At 42.0% G+C, this 19669-nt stretch overlaps 1 protein-coding gene across 3 annotated transcripts in view; it reads right to left on the minus strand.

Moving 5' to 3' along the window:
- Positions 1–19669, minus strand: part of HMG20B (high mobility group 20B) — a 50021-nt gene that overhangs the window by 11470 nt on the left and 18882 nt on the right. For all 3 annotated transcript variants that reach the window (XM_033957137.1, XM_033957138.1, XM_033957139.1), the window contains 6 exons: positions 12548–12704; positions 8634–8757; positions 8317–8520; positions 7865–7985; positions 6286–6338; positions 532–601 (listed from right to left, as the gene is read on the minus strand). In XM_033957137.1, coding sequence (XP_033813028.1) covers positions 532–601; positions 6286–6338; positions 7865–7985; positions 8317–8520; positions 8634–8757; positions 12548–12591 — 616 coding nt within the window. In that variant the 5' untranslated portion in view covers positions 12592–12704. The remainder of the gene's footprint in view (positions 1–531; positions 602–6285; positions 6339–7864; positions 7986–8316; positions 8521–8633; positions 8758–12547; positions 12705–19669) is intronic.

Consider the following 19669-nt stretch of genomic DNA (forward strand, 5'->3'; position numbering starts at 1 on the left):
GCTGACCTGAATATAAACCAAGACCCCCATTTTTGGGCCATATTTTTGGTCCCAAAATCTCAGCTTATATTTGAGTACATACGGTATATGGGAGGATTCTGGGCATGCCACATCAGTTAAGATGTGTTAATTTGACCCTTAATGCACAGCATCTCACAATTTCAATGCAGATTAGTAAAATAGGGTCAAGAACCCGAGACCATCAAAAGGGGATGGATGGGATTTGATATATTGCCTTTCTGTGGTTACAATCAAAGTGGCTTACATATTATATATAGGTACTTATTTTATACCTGGGCCAATGGCAAGTTAAGTGACTTTCCCAGAATCACAAAGAGCTGCAGTGGGAATTGATCCCAGTTCCCCTGTTCCTCAGGCTAGCCATTAGGCTACCCTTCCAAAACTCATCTCTCAACACTGGATTCTGACACCATGCAACTTTAAACTCATGACATCTTTAAATCCCCTCTTCTCTGTTCTTCCCCCCACCCCCACCCCCAAGTGGTTCACAGGGTCCAGTCCAAGCAAAACCTTTGTTCTGGTCCAAAAATTCCTCTGTGAAGATTGGAACATCAAACGTGGAGAACCCATCAGTACCACTCTGAAAAAAAGGCAAAAAACACATCAAATGGTTATATCCACAAAGGAGGGAAACAGGTTCCATTGGTGTGCTCCAGGCAGGTGATGCTTTCAGAACAAGAATACTCAACTCCTGATTTCCCACTGAATACAATAGGAGTAGCCACAGGATTAGATTAGTCTGTCCTGTTAAACCAGGGTTTTTGGTGCCCTGCATTTCTGACTTCTGATTCTACCTGGGCAATACACTACCTCTGTGTCCTATAGGCCAGACTGAGGCTTTCCTAGTTTTACTCCACCTCACATGTTGACTTCTAAAGCAGGTCTTTTTAATTGGATTACATTTTTATTGAATAACGGTCAATTTCCAAAGGATTTAGGTCAAATTTTTTAATTACTCTCATATTGAAGAATACCAAGGAATCTATTGCACTTAATTCCAATTATCGGCCTACAGCTAGTATCCCGTTGTTTACCAAACTAATGGAAGGGGTGGTTAACGCTGACTTGGTGAAGTACCGTATTTTTCGCTCCATAGGATCTACTTTTTCCATCCCCCAAAAGGGGGTGGAAATAAGGGTGTGTCTTAAGGAGCAAATATAAAAAACCCATACTTTTTTTTTCCATCCTGGCTCCTAGCTCCTAGCATGCTTTCTGCGCTCCTGCCTTAGTTCCCCTGCTCTTTTCTGGCTTTTTGCGAGTCGTGCAAGAACTGATGGCAGCCATTTGGAATGCAGTGCGGGACCAAGCAGGCATGCAAAAAGTGTATGCCTGTGTTGTAAAGCGCTCTGCCGCTGGTGAGTGAAGCGCCTTCATCCTCAGACGTTCCTAGCCACCTGTATCCAGCGTTCTTCCTTCGGCAAACAAGGGCAAGTTGCGGAGATGGGACGCCCAGCAGCAACGTGCCTCCGTCCTTGCAGGCACATACATCGATGGCCAAGTCAGCGTGGGGAGCGACAGTGAGGCTTGGGAGCTCCGGTGGCATGAGTGTGTTTAGAGTGTGAGTCAGGTGTACCGCATCATTACACCCAGTGAAGTGCCTCCGTAATCGGGAGTGCCCAGCCACCTATGCCCAGCGTTTTTGTTTTTTCATTGGCAGAGTTGCGGCAGCGATCCGGATCAGTAAATAAAGAAAAGCGTGGGGGCCGGGAGGTGGTATGAGTTGGACATAGGCCTGCAGCTCTGGGAATGAGGTAAGGCTGAAGCTGCTACACATGGGGCCGCCACGTGGCAGCAGCCTTTCCTTATTTTGAGGTGACTGGGTAGACGGAAGGCTGGCTTGGGGCTGGCTGGCTGGCCACCACTAGACGTGCATATTAGACGTGCCCACCACTAGTTGTGCCCTGTCCCGGCCTACCACTAGGTCACCAGAGGGGGGACAGGGTACCGGGCACGCCATTTGGTTCAGAAATTTTTTTTCTTGGTTTTTCCTCCTCTACAGGTGAATGCGTCTTACAGAGCGAAAAATACAGTATATAGAAAAATTTGATATTCTTCATGATTGTCAATCAGGGTTTCGTTCAGGTTTTAGTATAGAGACATATTACTAGGTTCTCTGATTGATTATCTTCATGGACTATTTAGTGTAGGCTCGAATGCATTGATCCTTCAGTTGGATCTAAGCAGAGCTTTTGATCTGGTTGATCACAAGATTTTATTGGACTGCCTGGACTCAATTGGAATCTCGGGTAAAGTCTGGAACTTTGGATGACCACACAAATCTATTGACTAAAAAATGTTTTTCAATTTTATATACAAAAATAAAACTATTATTTATTATTATTATTATTATTGGCCCACATTTATTACTTAAAGTGGAATTACAAGTCTATATATACAATAGAATAAAACCATGATTGACTCAGACTGTCCATTATAACATGTCGGCAAACTTCTTCCATACTTTTACCACTATTAGTGGAGAACGCTGGACATAGTGTATTTAAGATTTCATCAAAGCCACACAATTGCAGGGTCTGCAGGGCAAGGAAGAGGCACTGTGGATCAATTTGGAAAGAGGGAATGGTGAATATATATACATTGGTGTGATATACAGGCCTCCTTCATAGACAGAAGAAGTAGCTAGAGATTTAATAGTAGACATTCAGAATATATCTAAAAAAGGGGAAGTCTTGCTAATAGGTGTCTTCTAGAAGTAGAGAAATTCTGGATTATCTACAAGGAGAACTGTTCAAGCAGTTGGTAATGGAACCCACACGGGATGGAGAGGAAGGCTACTAAAATGGTATGTGGTCTTTATCATAAGGCGTATGAGGACAGACTTAAAGATCTCAATCTGTATACTTTGGAAGAAAGGCGGGCGAGTGGAGATATGACAGAAATGTTTACATACCTATATAATATAAATGCGCACGAGTTGAGTCTCTTTAATTTGAAAGGAAACTCTGCAATGAGAGGGCATAGGATGAAGTTAAGAGGTGACAGGCTCCGGAGCAATCTAAGGAAATACTTTTTTTACAGAAAGGGTGGCAGATGCATGGAACAGTCTCTCAAAAGAGGTGGTGAAGTCAGAAACTGTGTCTGAATTCAAAAGGGCCTGGGACAGGCATGTAGGATCTCTTGGAGAGAGGAGATAATGGTTACTGCGGATTGGCAGACTAAATGAGCAATTTGGCCTTTATCTGCCATCATGTTCCTATGTTTCTAATTTCCCATAGACAAGGTATAAAATGAGTGCCCTCGGTTTAAGCCCTAACATATTGACTGGGTTAGTGGCAGGTGACCTAGGGCAGTTGTAAATGGTGTTCATTCTGAGAATAAGATCATGAAGGGCATAGAAAAAATAGACAGGGACAGATTTTTCAAATTAAGGGGATCAATAAGGGGGCACTCAGAGAAATTGAAAGGGGAGAGGTTTAGAACAAACGCCAGGAAGTTCTTTTTCACACAGAGGGTGGTGGATACATGGAACACGCTACCAGAGGATGTGATAAACAGGAGCACGCTACAGGGGTTCAAAGAAGCTTTGGATAGGTACTTGGAAGACAAAGGGATTGAGGGGTACAGATAAGAGTAAAGGTAGATTACAGGGATGGGATTAGAGGTAAGTTACAAAATTAATCAGGGACCACTGTTCAGGCACTAGGCCTGATGGACCGCCGCGGGAGCGGACCGCTGAGCAAGATGGACCTCTGGTCTGACTCAGCGGGGGCAACTTCTTATGTTCTTAAGAGTGTTACCAGAGGTGTGCCACACAGATTTGTCCTTAGTCCAATTCTTTTTAACACTAATTTTAAGAAAGGCTGCAAAATAAGGTTTGTTTCTTTGCAGATGATGTTTTAAACGGAATAGGGTAGATACCCTGAAAGGTGTGGCTAACATTAGGAGGGATCTAGTGAAGCTTGGTCTAGAATTTGGCAACTATGATTTAATGATGAAACATGCAACGTTGCATATTTGGTCTGCAAAACCCAAGGGAGTGATACAGTATTGGCGGTGAAGTACTTATGAACAAGAAAGAAGAGCAGAACTGTTGTTATACAGTAGTGCGTGCTTCTGGTATAAATAATTCTTAGCAATAGTAGTAGAAGTAGTAACTGGGGTGGCCATAACTGATGATCTTAAGGTGGACAAACAGAAAAGAAGATGACAAAGGCCAGAAGGATACACAGGTGCATAGGGAGAGGAATTGCAAGCAAGAAAAAGGAGGTGATAGTGTTTCTGTATAAGACTCTGATCAGACTTCATTTGGCCTGCTGTGTGCAATTTTAGAGACCTTCAAAAACCCATATAAACAGGATGAAGATTGGCTACTAAAATGGCCACTGGTTTCTGAAAGATCTCACTATGTATATTTGGAAAAAAGGTAGGAGAGGCGAAATATGATGAGAGACATTTAAACTTTGCTTCTTGGCGTTTTTCTCAAATTATTGTATTATGACTCCCTCTTCCTTCCTTCATCTATATCTGTTATCATTTATTTATTTAGATGTTTATCCCGTCCTCCCAGCAGCTCAGAACGGCCTACAAGCAAACATTCACAGTGGAGTACATCTGGACAATACAAAGACTATGCAGCAATTTAAGCACAGGTTAAGAATGGATTGATAATTGTTTGTTCATTCCTTTTCATAGGTACTGCAGTTAGACTGTGAGCCCACTGGGACAGAGAGGGAAATTATTTAAAGTACCTGATTAGATTTTTGGCTATTGTATAAGTTTAGTTTCTATTTGTTTTCATGAAAACCAAGAAATCCATCAAACAAAACTAACTCCGCAGGAAGCATTTCAATCCCCCAAAGTAACCCGCTCAACTCTGTAACTCTTCTGGAAATGTCCAGATAACCTCTTATGTAATCCACCTTGAACCGCAAGGTAATGGCAGAATAAAAGTCACTAATGTAATGTAAACCGCTTCAAAGCCAGTATGATGATTTAGTGCAATGTATCTCAAACTGTGTGCCACAGCACAGTTGTGTGCCCTGAAGAGATTCCAGGTGTGCCACGAAAGATTCCAGAATCTTACTTTATTTTCAAAAATTCCCTTCATAAGTATACACTAGAATATATGACATGTACGTCATGTACGCAAGAGTCTGTCAATGTTATGAACGTCTGTGTGCGTAAGGATAGAACTGCCCAGACAAGCATCATTCTTTGGTGTGATTGGCCCTTGAAACTAACGGCAATTATTATTTTTTTTTTTTAATATATATGCAGTGGTTATCCTACCTTGAGCAACAAAGCAATCAAGGCTTTGTTACTGTTTGGGCCTTCTGATCTTATGCAAATTTAGATTTTCAGATCTGACAGAAATTGAGAAAAAGAGAATGACTTCAGATGGTCGATGATGAAATGCATGTTTGCTTGTCAACTATCGAGCTGCGTTTTGAGTTAATTCGCACTCAAAAATAAGCACATCCATCGCATTGATTAGCAATTCTATTCTATCTACTTTAGTTTCACCATTGTTACAATTACCCATACATAACTTAAAGAACTTTGAATAAATAACTCTCAAATTTATTTTTTTTATTGGTTTTGCAATTTTATAACTTCAATTATAATGTGCTGTGTAAAACATTTGCTCCATTTAGGGTTCGTTTTACAAAGCCATGCTAGGGCTTTAACGTGCGGAATAGCGCGCACTAAATTGCCACAAGCGCTAGCCACTACCACCTCCTTTGGAGCAGGCAGTAGATTTCCAGCTAGCGTGCGCTAATCCTGTGCGTGCGTTAAAACCGGTAGCGCGGCTTTGTAAAAAGAGCCCTTAGTGTGCCGTGAAAAACATTTGCTCTGTTTAGTGTGCCAGACCTAAAAAAGTTTGACACACCAATTTAGTGGTATATAAACTCTGCATTAAATTAAATTTAAATACCTCTCTAAATGCACAGAAGGTGAGCCTCTTTAAACTGAAAGGAAGCACTAGATTAAGAGACAGAGGATGATGATGATGAAAGGGGATAAGAGCACTCAAGGAAATTTCTTCACAAAAATGATGGTAGATAAGAACAGCTTTCTGGAGACAAGGACTGAATGAATTCATGGGATAAGTACGGAGGATCTCTAAGAGAGGAAAGGATTATAGAGCTTAGTAGTTGGTATGGATAAGCAGACTTGATAGGCCATATGGTCTTTTTTGCCAACATTTTTTTGCATATAAATTTTATGTTATGCCATCCTCCTTATATCTTTTGCTGGTCCCATTAGTTCATGATCGGATCATGATCCAGGGAAATGCCTTACCTTGTGTGGATGTCCATTCAGGAAGGTGCTCACAGCTGCTAGGCTGTTCTCTTCTGCAGAACAGAAACCAGACCACAGTCTTCTCAGTATGTTCGTACATCTAAAGTCTTTTGTTTATTTTAGATACTTTTCAAATGATTTGCCTTACAAACTACATATACATTATAACTATGCATAGTTTTATAAAAAGCTAGAAGCTTGTTGTTGTTTTTTTCTTTTTTTAACTCAGCATTATGGGATGCAGGCAGTATTCAAATCCTGGCTAACGGCCCACTTATTCAAGGTCGCTTTTAACTCCTAACCCCAACTAACTTGCAAGCACCCATGCCTGAGGAACTACCTAACCCCCTACCTGTCTGTTGATTAGACTGTAAGCTCTTCTAAGCAGGGGCTGGCTGTCCTGGATGTTCCATTGCACAGCACTGTATACATCTAGCAGGGCTTAGAAATGATAAATAATAGTAGTTAAGTATAGTGTCAGCTTTTAAAGATTGTTAAATGCACTTTTATAGGCTGTTATAAACGGAGTTACTAGTTACAGCTGCCAATTTAGGTTAAACAGGGTCTGTGTTAATCATTATTTTAAATATTTTATTAGAAGCCATTATGGATACATTCTAATGTTTATGCAATTCTATTCTCCGTAATGTAAATCACCTGATGCAAATTTAGAAACAAAAAATTAGAATGCAAATTTAGAATGCAAAATTAGAATGGTGTGAATTAAGTGTTCTCCTCTTCCAGCCATGTTTACAATTCAAGAGCCTAAAGGAAAGATAGAGTAACCATGATCATTTAGAGTTCCTTTTACTAAGGTGCGCTAGGGCTTTAACGCACGGAATAGTGCGAACCACAATGCCCCACGTGCTAGACCTTAACGCCAGCATTGAGCTGGCGTTCAGTTCTAGAAGCGTAGCGCACGGTAATTTCCTGCGTGCGCTAAAAACACTAGCGCACCTTAATAAAAGGAGCCCTTAAGTTTCCTGAGCAGATATCATGATAGGGTATTCTGTTGCTTATTATTAGACATCCTCATTTGTTTGGCACACTCTTTCTATTCAATGGGCAGCCAAGGGTAGACGCACTCAGGACAAACCTTCCAGCTAAATTCAGTAAAAGTTTATCACACAATCTAGAACTTAATGATCCATTAAAGGTGACTCAAAAGCTGGCGACTGTCCTGAATTCTACACAGTAGTTTTGAGAGGTGGGTTGAGCTGGACCCTTAGATTTAGCCCAGTGGTCTCAAACTCAAATCCTTTGCAGGGCCACATTTTGGATTTGTAGGTACTTGGAGGGCCTCACAAAAAATAGTTAATGTCTTATTAAAGAAATGACAATTTTGCATGAGGTAAAACTCTTTATAAATCTTTCCTTTTGGCTAAGTCTTAATAATAATAATATTGTCTTTTATTTTACTTTTGTGATGATAAACATACTGAGGGCCTCAAAATAGTACCTGGCGGGCCGCGAGTTTGAGACCATTGATCTAGCCTTAGAACCTAGCACCAGCACTGAGAAGAAGTGAGTCTTCTGAACACCACAATTCCTTTGGTGTCTTGGACCCAAACCTACTGACCTTTCTTTATCTTCTTCTCTTGAATTTTCTCTGCACTTATCTTGTAAGCCTCCGATTGCTGGTACTCCCGTAGCTCCTTTATGTATTGCTGTTTCTCTTTTTCTGCTGCATCCAAGTACCTCTGGAACAAGGGAGGGAAGAATGGATTAATCTCAACTTTAGAGAGCAAAGTGACTCCCACTTGCACATTTCCTTGAGATTCCGGAAGAAAGCTTCCAGACCCTATAATTAAAACCCAGGAAAAATAAACATTAGGTGTGCATATTCCAGAAGACCAGGACAAGTCCCTCACAGACTAATCCCTGCAGATACCACATGAGCCCCATCCCATAGCTGAAGATGTTTTGGTAACTACAGAGACTACTGTACTTATGCTTCTGTTAGTGGGTGATTTCTCTATTCCAACCATAGTCCTTTCCCTGCTCCCACTCTGTTCTTTCCTCTCACAGCACCTGTTTGTCCGCAGGCTGAAGTTTGCTCCACTCAGCTCCCAGCATCTTGGTGATTTCTGGAAAGGGCAGGTTTGGATGCTTCACACGGATCTGCTCTCTGCGCTCATTCAGAAACCGGACATAACCCGTCACTGGTGCCTTGGGACCGTTGGGCAGGACCTTCTTTCTCTTCTTCCCCTTCGGCCAGCCCCTCTTCTTCACAGGCTTCCAGAGCAGGAAAAAGGACAAATAACTTTAAATGTTAAGCATCGCTGGCTGGCATTATTTTCAGTACACAAATGAAAACTCCAAGTGATAAAACAGATGATTCTACTGACCCCGCTTTGTTCTTCCTCTACAGCAGCGCTCTTCCCATTGTTGGGTCTGGGCATCTCATTCTTCTCCTGCTTTACAGCCATCAAAAGACTCTCGGTGTTTGCATGTGCCTTGCCTATGGGATGTCTGTAATCCAAGGATGACACAGAACAAAGTCAGCAGTGTCACTTAACCAATTACATCCAGCTCTGGTGCAGCAGATAGTATCAACTGAATAAATCTTAAATAGCTGTATTGTGCGAAGGATCTTCAAAAGATTTCTGCACTTTTAATATATCAAAAGCAAATTACATCACTTTTCCACATAATCACCCTGTGCGATATATTTTTCCCAGCATTACTAACTTCTTAATGCCATCAGAAAAAAATGCTTTTGGTTGAGCGTGGAAATATGAAAGTGCGGAAACCTTTTGAAGAACCCTCGTAGTTTAGCCCCATACTATAAGCTTGGAGAGAGGTCAAAAGGCTTTTCCAGTATCACAGGGGAACCATGACTTTTTCTAAAAATGAACAAAAGGTTGTCCAAAGATTGCTCTTTGCTTTTAAATCTTATATGTATATCTTAGAAGCAGATTTTGAGCTCTATCTAATAAAACACCAAAGAAGCAAGAGAAGGAAAAACGTGGAAGTCAATTTTCAGAGGGAAAAATCTGATGCTGGTTAGTTTGCCACTCAGACTTTACAAGCGCAAAATGAAGTCTTCATGCATATTTTATCTGGGGCATCCTAACTTTGCCTTCCTCAGAAGGAGGCCAATTTAAGCATGTAAATTGCTATTTAACCACATATGAGTAAAGCTAAGAGGACCTATATTCATCGTCCTACACCTGCACATAAGGAATGCATGCTGTCCGCACAGGTTGCTTTAAATACGTTACTGCATGAGCGGGCTAAGCATAGTACTATCTGTAGAAATTTTTAATTCTTTCAGTTTGGGAATCGTCCTAGCTGTTTTCTTGCCCTTATTACTAAGTCTTGGGGCAGGCCTCGTTTGGTTCACTCAATGCGTCTGCCTGATGGGACTATTACTAATGCTACTGACCGGCTCTCCCAGACTTTTTCTGGCTATTATTCTCGATTGTACACTGCAGATTCATCTTCTCAACCCTCTTTGGTGCAGGCTTGAATGCACCTTTGCAAGTGGTAAAAATTCAACAGGTTATCAAATCTTTGTCCACCTGCAAGGGTCCCAGACCCGATGGCTTTACCGTAGAATATTCAAATTGCTTCTTTATCATCTTCCAGGAGCATTGTAGCATTATTTCACTGCTTGTGTGGATGACGCTTCTTTTCCTCCGGGTACTACAGATGCTCTTATTACACTTATTCCTAAGCCGGGTAAAGACCCTATGTTTGTTGAATCCTATCGCTCTATTTCCTTACTTAACATCGATGTTAAAATTTTTGCACAAGTGGTGCAGATAGGTTGGCGTCTTTCTTACCTTTGCTCATAGGGGAGGAGCAAGTTGGATTTGTGCGTGGCCACCAGTCTGTAATCAACGTTCGAAAGGTCTTGACAGCTTTGGCGATGGGCCAGTCAACTGCGACCCCTGGACTGTTGGCCAGTCTCGACGAGGCCTTCGAATGGGTAGAGTGGTCTTTCCTCTTTCCTGTGATGTCTCATATAGGCATTTTGGGATGGTTTTTGGACAGCATCCACACTATATATGCAGGCCCTCGGGCGTCTACTGTATACTTCTTAATGGGACTCGTTCCTCCCCCTTTGTTATCGCGCAAGGTACTCGTCAGGGGTGTCCCCTTTCCCCGTTGCTGTTTCTCTTATATTTGGAACCTTTATTGAGAACTTTGAAGCGGGATGTTTATATTACAGGTCTTCACGTTGCTAATTCTGAGTTGAAAGCCTTGGCTTTTGCTGATGATTTGATGCCGATTCTGACCAATCCAGAATGTTCTTTACCCCATCTGCTTGATGTCTTGGCTGAATTTGGGTTCCATTCGGGTTTTCCCTTCCTTCCATCCCTTGTGGAGCAAAACCCTTGAGCCCCCGCCGCGCAGCTGAACCCCCGCTGATCCTCCATTCTTCCCTCCCATCCGAACCCCGCCAACTGCGAGCCCTACCGGGCCGGCAGCACTCTAAACAGGCTGCTTCGTGGAAGGCCCCGTGTGCCGCATTACTGATGACATCATCGGTGATGCGGCAGAGGGAATTCCCTGATGAGAGGCCATGAAGCAGCCTGTTTAGAGTGATGCTGGCCTGACGCTGCTCTATGTAGGGCTTGTGGTCGGCGGGGTTCGGATGGTCAGTGGGCCAGATTAAAAAACTAAACGGGCCAGATATGGCCTGCAGGCCGTAGTTTGCCCATGACTGGTCTAGGCTGTACCACTCCTTGTACAGGTGATGTCACTGGAAAGCTCAGATCTCTGCCTCCATCTGCTGATAGGGCGGCATGCAATTTCGTATGCTTTTTCTTATTTGTATTTTATGTATTACTAGCTGATGCCCCGGCGTTGCACGGGTATTTAATTATAGCAATAACACTGTAAATGGATTTAAATAAAGATACTTTATAGTGGTGAATGAAATTATTTTTTAACAGCTTTATAAAAAGTACTATATTCAAATTATAATGTGAAATATTTGACAAAATGAATACAATACAACTAACACAAAACTTGATTATAAACAACATTTTTAGTTTCACCTCCAGGAGCAAGAACATATAAATTCTTGGGTGAACCCACCCTTGAGCAAGCAACATAGAGTTGTCCATGGGAAAAACAGGGGGATCTTAAATCCACTCCACAGTATGTAATAGTCTGTCCCTGTGATTTGTTGATTGTGATAGAGAATGCAAGTCTCACTGGAATTTGCAAGCTCTTAAACTGAAAAGGAAGATCTGTTGGAATAAGTGTCATCCAAAAGTTTCAGTATTGATTTAAACAACTCAATATGTGGAAACTCAGGTTGAAAAGAAACTCCATGCAGTTTTTTCCCGGTTCAGAATGGAACCTGTGTTCCAAGTTCAGCATATGTGAGTACTCATGTAATGTAATAACATTATGAACTGGGGTGCATGAAGGAAACAGTTACAAACACAGTTAGAACATACAAACTCTATATGTATGGTGTCCGTGGTAGAATAGAAACGATGTCCCTAGTGGTTATTGTGTCATAGAAAGTGTTTTATAGTTGGAATTACAGTGAGAATGGCAGCTTTTTACATTTTTTCCATTGTCATGAATGGGTGAAATCTGATTTTCAGTTTGTAGCTCCGCCCACGTGTGCAGGTGGGCCGCGAGACCCCCAGAACATATCACCCCAGAACATATCACCCCAGGTAGTGAGGGATCTGCATACCAAGTTTCGTTCAAATCGGTCAAGCCGTTTTTGCGTGATCGCGGCACATACACACACACATATACATACCTCCGATTTTATATATATAGATTGTAACTTACTTATTATAAACTGCTACAAATCCTTTTAGGAATGTGGGCAGTATATAAAACATGGATAGAACAGAAGAGAATAACCTGTCAATCTGAGCTGCACCCCTGAATGTTAAGGAAATTTAAATAAACACACACAAGATAATCTCAGATACTGTGACAGTGACTTAATATTACAGACAAGTATGTTCTGGCTGGCTCCCTCTGATTTTCTCCATGGGAATAACAACCCTATGCAAACAAGTATAATAAAATTAAAGTCTCTGTGTTATTAATATTTTGGATTCTATTATCTGCCTTTCCAAAGCCTCTGTGGTGTTACAAAAATTCCCTGCCCCAGAAGATGTACAGTCTTAAGTCTGTACCTGTGGCAATGGAGCATGAAGTGTTCTGCCTAAGGTCATGGGGGGGGAAGCAGGATTTGAACCCTGGTTTCAGTGGTTCTGAGCCTGCTTCTCCTCCTCCTTGAAAGCAGAAAGTGTGCACATGTGAAGCCAGTACTTACAGCATTTCTCCTCCTGTGGTTAGCTGCTTTGTGCCCTGGGACATGGCTACTGCAGTCCAGAGGATCCTCTCCCACTTGATGAAAGCAAACAATTTCCTACATACTAGAGGCACCACAAGTCTCTGCGTCAGGTTTCTTCAAGAAACACTTTTAGACTCTAGAAGGAAGCAAATTCAAATCAGTAAGTCTCTATTGGGAGGGCTTATTCAAAGAGGGGACATACCACTGCACGTTTCCAAAGGACTGACCCCAAAGGCAGGCTATTGCTAATATTAATTAGTGCTAGAAGACCTTGAGAATTTGATTTTAGCCAGACTAAAGGTAAAGAGTCTAGTTTAAATTGAGGAGTTTAAAACGTTAGCACCTAAATTTATTTTTATTTTATTATTTATATACCACTTATATCCCAAGTGGTTTACATTCCGGCACTTTATCATATTTCCCTATCTGTTCCAGTGGGCTCAAACTCTATCTAGTGTACCTGGGGCAATGAGGGGATTAAGTGACTTGCCCAGGGTCACAAGGAGCAGCGAGGGATTTGAACCCACAGCCTCAGGGTACTGACCAAGGCTATAGCTCTAACCCCTGCGCCACACACAAAGTAGGTGATCCACCCATGACTCACCATTCCAGTTACACATTAAAGCACTTGGAATCTAATAGCACCTGCGCATCTGGGCACTTAACAGGGGCCTAAGTTATTGCAAAATATATAAGATTAGGGGATCAGTGCATAAATGCAAAGGGGTGTTCACAAGGGATGGGCATAAGCATTTAGGCACACCCACTTATGTCAGCCAAAGATCTGACATAAGTGGGCATGCCTAAATGTAGGTATGCCCTATGTAAGGCCAAAAACAACAAGTTCACATTAAACCTTTACTTGACCGTCTACACTGGCTACCAAATATAGGATCAAATTCAAAATATTAACTCTCATACTGGAATATCTTTCTATCTAGCTTCACTTATTATTCCCGATACCCTCTTGCATGCTCTCTGCTCTCTCGCCAACAGGCTTGTTCTTCCTAACCCCTCTAAAGCTAGATGGGAATCAATCAGATCCATTGCATTTTATTTCCTGGTCCCAGCACTTTGGAACTGCTTTCCATGACACCTTAGTTTAGAAAACTCTTATTCCTCATTTTGTGCACTATTGAAAACCCTACTTTTTTGAGCAGGCTTTTTCCACACATTAGCGACTACTCGATTGCCAGGGGTGGTCGTAGCATGTAGTTCTATGTGGATTAAGTTTAGGCTGCTTTCACTTCCTCCTGCCTTGTCTGCGACTCTGGTTGTCTGGTACAAGTGAGCAGAAGAAACATCCTGCTAGCTGCCTTGGATGACCAATTCAGCTCTTAAGAGGAACTCTGCGTGAATCACTTATGGCTCCTGTGTACTATTCTTTAAATAATAATTGTAAAACATTAAACCTCATCCAGCTCTATTCCTCACCTACAAGAACACACCACCATTCTTAAGACTGTATTGCTTGGAATCAAATGTAGCATCGTAGCACGAAATTCTAACACGGATTCACATTTCCAGCGAAGTCACCGGCTAGTCACAAAAGATTACCACCTGCTGTTATTTATTTGCACGAAGGAGGGGAAACTGCTGATGCTTCAGGATTGCACAATTACCATCCCATCAGTTCTGTTTTAGATCTCGTTTCCTCCTTTCTGTACTATTAAAAAGAGTGCCTTCTCCTGAAGGAGGAAAAAGAGGGCACCCCTCGTAGGGGCAGATAAGAGAAGCAGATACCGTCGCTGTTCTGCTATGACCTTGCTTAAAATGGATGCCTCCAGGGCCAGAATTTTTTTTTTTTAAATTTTATTTTAAAACCCAGGAAATTCATCATTACTATGTTTTACTTCAGTTGAATGGTAAGCTTGCGTGGTATCTCAATCAATAAACACAGCCAAAATGTTGATCATGGCTACAAACATAACTGCTGAAAACACTGCTCAAAAACATGGCAACAGGCGACAATTTCCTGCAACGGCATTCACTCGGCCAAACTTAAATCAAAATAATTCTGTGACTAGGCCATGCTTTCCAATTTGTGAACAGAGAACAATCGTTGCCCATGGACTTACTTTACAGATGCTATGATGCCTAAGGTTGACACCATATCTTGGCCAATATTCAAAAGCGATTTGATTGGCCAGAAATGGCTCCTGGCCAGTTACAATGCTTGTTTAGGTCTAACTGCTCATTTTCAGGGGCATTTAACTGGTTCCTAATTAGAGGCTGACTGAAATCCTGGTTTGGGTTTTGGCTGAAAATGTCTATTGTATTTGGCTGAAACTGAACCGCATTCCCCCATACATATACACACACCAGTAAGTCCTCCCCAGGCCTACCTTAGGAACAAAATGAAGATTGGCTATTCAGCACTTAACCAGCAACATTAAACACATAAAAGTCAGTCATAAGAACATAAGAATTGCCATACTAGGGGAGGACTTTGGGGGACTATGGTGAGAAAATTTATTGTTTGATTACTGTTTTTCTTTTTTTTCTCTTGGAGCAATAAGACCTTGAAACCTGTAGGTAAAGGAGGAACTAAGATGGCGGACGTCTAGCGGCTGTGATCCGATTGTTGAATTTTTTCTTCTAAAATTTTTATCTTGCGATGCTGCTCTGAGATGCTGTTTGCAGTTTTTCTTGAAGCATGCCCCACACTAAAAGAAAAGGAGTAGAGAGTTGCAATCTTTGCCTCTCACCTCCTCACCGGTACATCCGACACTGCAGCACTTTTTTGAATTGCGGACAACAGCCGACCCTCAGTCATCCCAACAACGGTACACTTCCGCACAGACTCGGAGTGAGGGAGCATCCGAGTCTTTGGAGTTCTAGACATCACTGTCACCGCCGATGATCTCTGCACCGCTCTGTCCAGCGAGCGGAAAGAGTAGCAATTCCTTCTCTGGAGAGGAGGGTGGAGTGATGACGGAGAAGGTAACAGGTGAAACTATACTCCAGGCTGGACCACAGGGATGGAAGGACGCTGAAGATGAGGGTTTGAGAACCTCAGCTAAACACTAAACTAAACTAAACCTTAAGTTTATATACTGCATCATCTCCACGGATGTGGAGCTTGGCACGGTTTACAAGAACTTAAAATATAGGAAGAGAAGGAAAAAAAAAAGGTTTACATGAACTTATATATTGAAAAGAAGAGTAAGGGGGGATAGAATTATATTTTAGTGAAAAGCCAGGTTTTCAGTTGCTTGCGGAATAATTGGAGGGAGCCCAGGTTCCGCAGCGGAGTAGTAAATTCGTTCCAAAGACCTGTGATTCTGAAGAGAAGGGATTTTCCCAGTTTGCCTACATAGCGAATACCGTGTAGAGAGGGGAAGGATAGTTTATACCTTTGGGCGGGTCTAATAGAGTCAGGACTCGAGGAATTATAAGATAGTGGGATTAAGGGAGGAAGGATGCCATGAATGATCTTAAAAGCCAGGCAGGAGCATTTGAAATGGATTCTGGAAATCACTGGGAGCCAGTGAAGTTTGGCTAGGAGTGGGGAGACATGGTCAGACTTGCATTTTGCAAAGATCAACTTGGCTGCAGTATTCTGGATTAGCTGGAGTCTTTGAAGACTTTTTTTTTTGATAGGCTTAAGTAGATGGCATTGCAGTAGTCTAGTTTGGAGAGGATGATGGATTGGACAAGGACGGCGAAATGTTGTCGGCGAAAATAGGATCTTACTCTCCTCAGCATATGGAGGCTGTAAAAGCATGATTTAGCCAAGGATTTGAGGTGGTCATTGAGGAGAGAGAAGAATCGATAATGATGCCAAAGCCCTTGCTTGAGAACTCAAGCTGCAGTGCAGCGCCTGAGGGTATTGCGAAGAGGGTGGGAAGGTGCTCTAATTTTGGGCCGAGCCAGAGTAATCTTGTTTTTGATTCATTCAATTTCATCTGTACTGAGAAGGACCAGGAATGGAGTCTCATTATGCAAGCTGTAATGTTCTCTTGGAGGTTGGTGAGGTTCTGGTCTGTCTCAAGGAGGACAAGGATGTCATCAGTGTCATTGTTTCAAGGGGGGATAATTGGAGGAGTTTCAGGGAGGACATATAGATGTTAAAGAGAATAGGGGATAGGGGTGATCCCTGAGGGACAAGGAACACCCTGCGGTAACTCTGGAAACTCTATTGGAGGCCATAAAGAGAATAGATGAAAAGGTGAATAAAACTTCTGATATGCAGGTACTGGTTAATAAAGTGGACTCTTTTTCTTTAAACATTGAAAGGTAAAACAGGAATGTTTTGATAAAATTGAATCTGAGACTGTCTCTTTGAAAAACTCTATTGCTACAATTATTAGAGAATAATCTTTAACCTCAAGGAAGATTGAGATGATTGAAAATCATAATTGTCGCCTGAATTTGAGTGTTGAACTTTCCAAAAATTTCTACTATGCTGCCGATTGAGCTCTTTAAAAAATTTCTTATAAAAAATTTGAAGTTTCCAGCTGACCAGATACCACCAATAAATAAATTGTTCTATTTGCCTGCCTCAAGGAAAAACTTTGTGACAAAAGAATTACCTGTGTCCGATAGTTTACCTGTTGACACTGATTCACAGAACTTAACGGCAGTTTTGGAAAGCTTGTATTCTGATATTAAAGAGAGAGCTATACTGATTGTTAGTTTTATATTTGAGCAAGATCTTAATTCTATAATGAGATTATTTCTCAAAAGCTCTGTTTCACAATTTTGTGGCCAAAAAATTTGGTTATATCATGATGTAACAAAATTAACCCAAGAAAGGTGCAAGTTATTTCTTGCAATGAGAGATGAGACAAAGACATTGGGTGCTACCTTTATGTTAACCTACCACTGCAAGTGTATTCTTAAATATATGGGTTTGAAATATATATTTTATGAGCCCGATCAGCTAAGATCCTTTTTGGACCTCAAGGGGTTTATCAGAGGAGTGTCTGGTTCAAATAATTTGTAACTGGGGGGGGGGGGGGGGAGGGGGGTTGACGCATTTTCCTAAATAGTTTCCCTATAACTTTTCTCAGTAATTTTGATTCCTCCTTTCCTTATACTTGTGGTCTAAGGAAGAGCTATTCCATAAGATTGTTATTACTTCTTAATTTGTATTTAGATTTCTTTTCATGTTGGATTATAGCTCTGTATCTCCTTAAACAAGTTGTTATACTTGTGAAAAAGTTATAATTAATTTAAAAAAAAAAAAAAAAATTGCCATACTAGGACAGACCGAAGGTCCATCAAGCCCAGTTTTCTGTTTCCAACAGTGGCCAACCTAGCAAGATCCTAAGTAGTAAAACAGATTGTATGCTGCTTATCCTATAAATAAGCAGTGGATTTCCCCAAGCCATTTCAATAATGGCTTAAGGACTTCTCTTTTAAAAAATCAGCCAAACCTTTTTTAAACCCTGCTAATTTCACCACATTCTCCAGCAACAAATTCCAGAGTTTAATTACATGTTGTATGAAGAAATATTCTCTCTGGTTTGTTTTAAATCTGCAACTTAGTAGCTTCATCACTTGCCCCCTAGTCCTATTATTTTTGGATACAGTAAACAAGTGATTCACAACTGCTCTTTCCATTCCACTCAGTATTTTATAAACTCATGGTTGGTTATAAGAGCTGAATACTGCACTTAACCAGTTATATGTTAGCTGGCTCCAAACACCTGTAAATTCAGTGCTGGTGCCTGGAATGGGTGTAATGCCAGCTGTGGTCAGCAAAATAATGATTATTGCCAGCTGAAACTTGAGTCCATAAATTTTCACAGCAACACAGATAGGCAGTGATATAAAGCAGTGATTCTCAACATGCGGTACGCATACCCTTGGGGGTACAAAACATGGCTGCCGTGGAGAATATTCCCTGCCTGCCTGTCCATCGAACCTGTGCTGCCTGCCTCACCCGCTGCCAAGGATCCCTGCCCAACCCTCCCACCCACTCCTCCCTTCCAAAGCACACCTACAGCCGGACCCCTCCAATGTCAGAGCTGACCTTCAGAGGAAAGCCTTCCAGGTCAACAGGTGGGGGGGGAGGGGTAGGTTCCCAGTTACCTTCTTGCTGCACTCGCTCCTTCTGCGGCTTGTTGGGAAAATGCACAGCAGGCAGCGGTTCAAAAGCTGCACATAACTGACCCAGAAACCTTTTCTTCGACATCAGAGCTGACGTCTGAGGGAAGGCTTGTAGGTCAGCCACTTGCAGCATGTCTCCCCAACAAGCCACTGAAGGCAGATGGAGTGAGTGCACCTCGAACAAGTAACATAAGAACATAAGAGGTGCCTCTGCTGGGTCAGACCAGAGGTCCATAGTGCCTAGCAGTCCACTCGCGCGGCAGCCAACAGGTCCAGGACCTGTGTAGTAGTCCTCTATCTATACCCCTCTATCCCCTTTTCCTTCATAAAATTATCCAATTTCTTCTTAAAACCTAATACCGTACTCTGTCCTGTCACGCCCTCTGGAAGCTCATTCCAGGTGTCCACCACCCGCTGAGTGAAGAAAAACTTCCTAGCACTGAATCTGTCCCCTTTCAGCTTTTTCGAATGCCCTCTCGTTCTTGTAGTTTTTGAAAGTTTGAAGAATCTGTCCCTCTTCACTTTCTCTATGCCCTTCATGATCTTGTAAGTCTCTATCATATCCCCTCTAATTCTCCTCTTCTTCAGGGAAAAGAGCCCCAGTTTCTCCAGTCTCTCAGTGTATGAAAGGTTTTCCATACCCTTTATCAAACGTGTCACTCTCCTCTGAACCCTCTCGAGTATCGCCATATCCTTCTTAAGGTATGGCGACCAGTATTGGACGCAGTACTCCAGATGCAGACACACCATCGCCTGATACAACGGCAGGATAACTTCTTTTGTTCTGGTTGTAATACCCTTCTTGATTATACCAAGCATTCTATTCGCTCTCTTAGCGGCTGCTGCGCACTGTGCCAATGGCTTCATTGTCTTGTCCACTATTACCCCAAGTCTTGTTCTTGGGTACTCTCAGTCAATAACATACCTCCCATCGTATAGCTGTACCTCGGGTTTCTGCTTCCCACATGCAATACTTTACATTTCTCTACATTGAACTTCATCTGCCATCTCGTCACCCATTCCCCTAGCTTGTTCAGGTCCCTT

The sequence above is a fragment of the Geotrypetes seraphini genome, chromosome 8, assembly GCF_902459505.1.
Source record: "Geotrypetes seraphini chromosome 8, aGeoSer1.1, whole genome shotgun sequence".
NCBI lineage: Eukaryota > Metazoa > Chordata > Amphibia > Gymnophiona > Dermophiidae > Geotrypetes > Geotrypetes seraphini.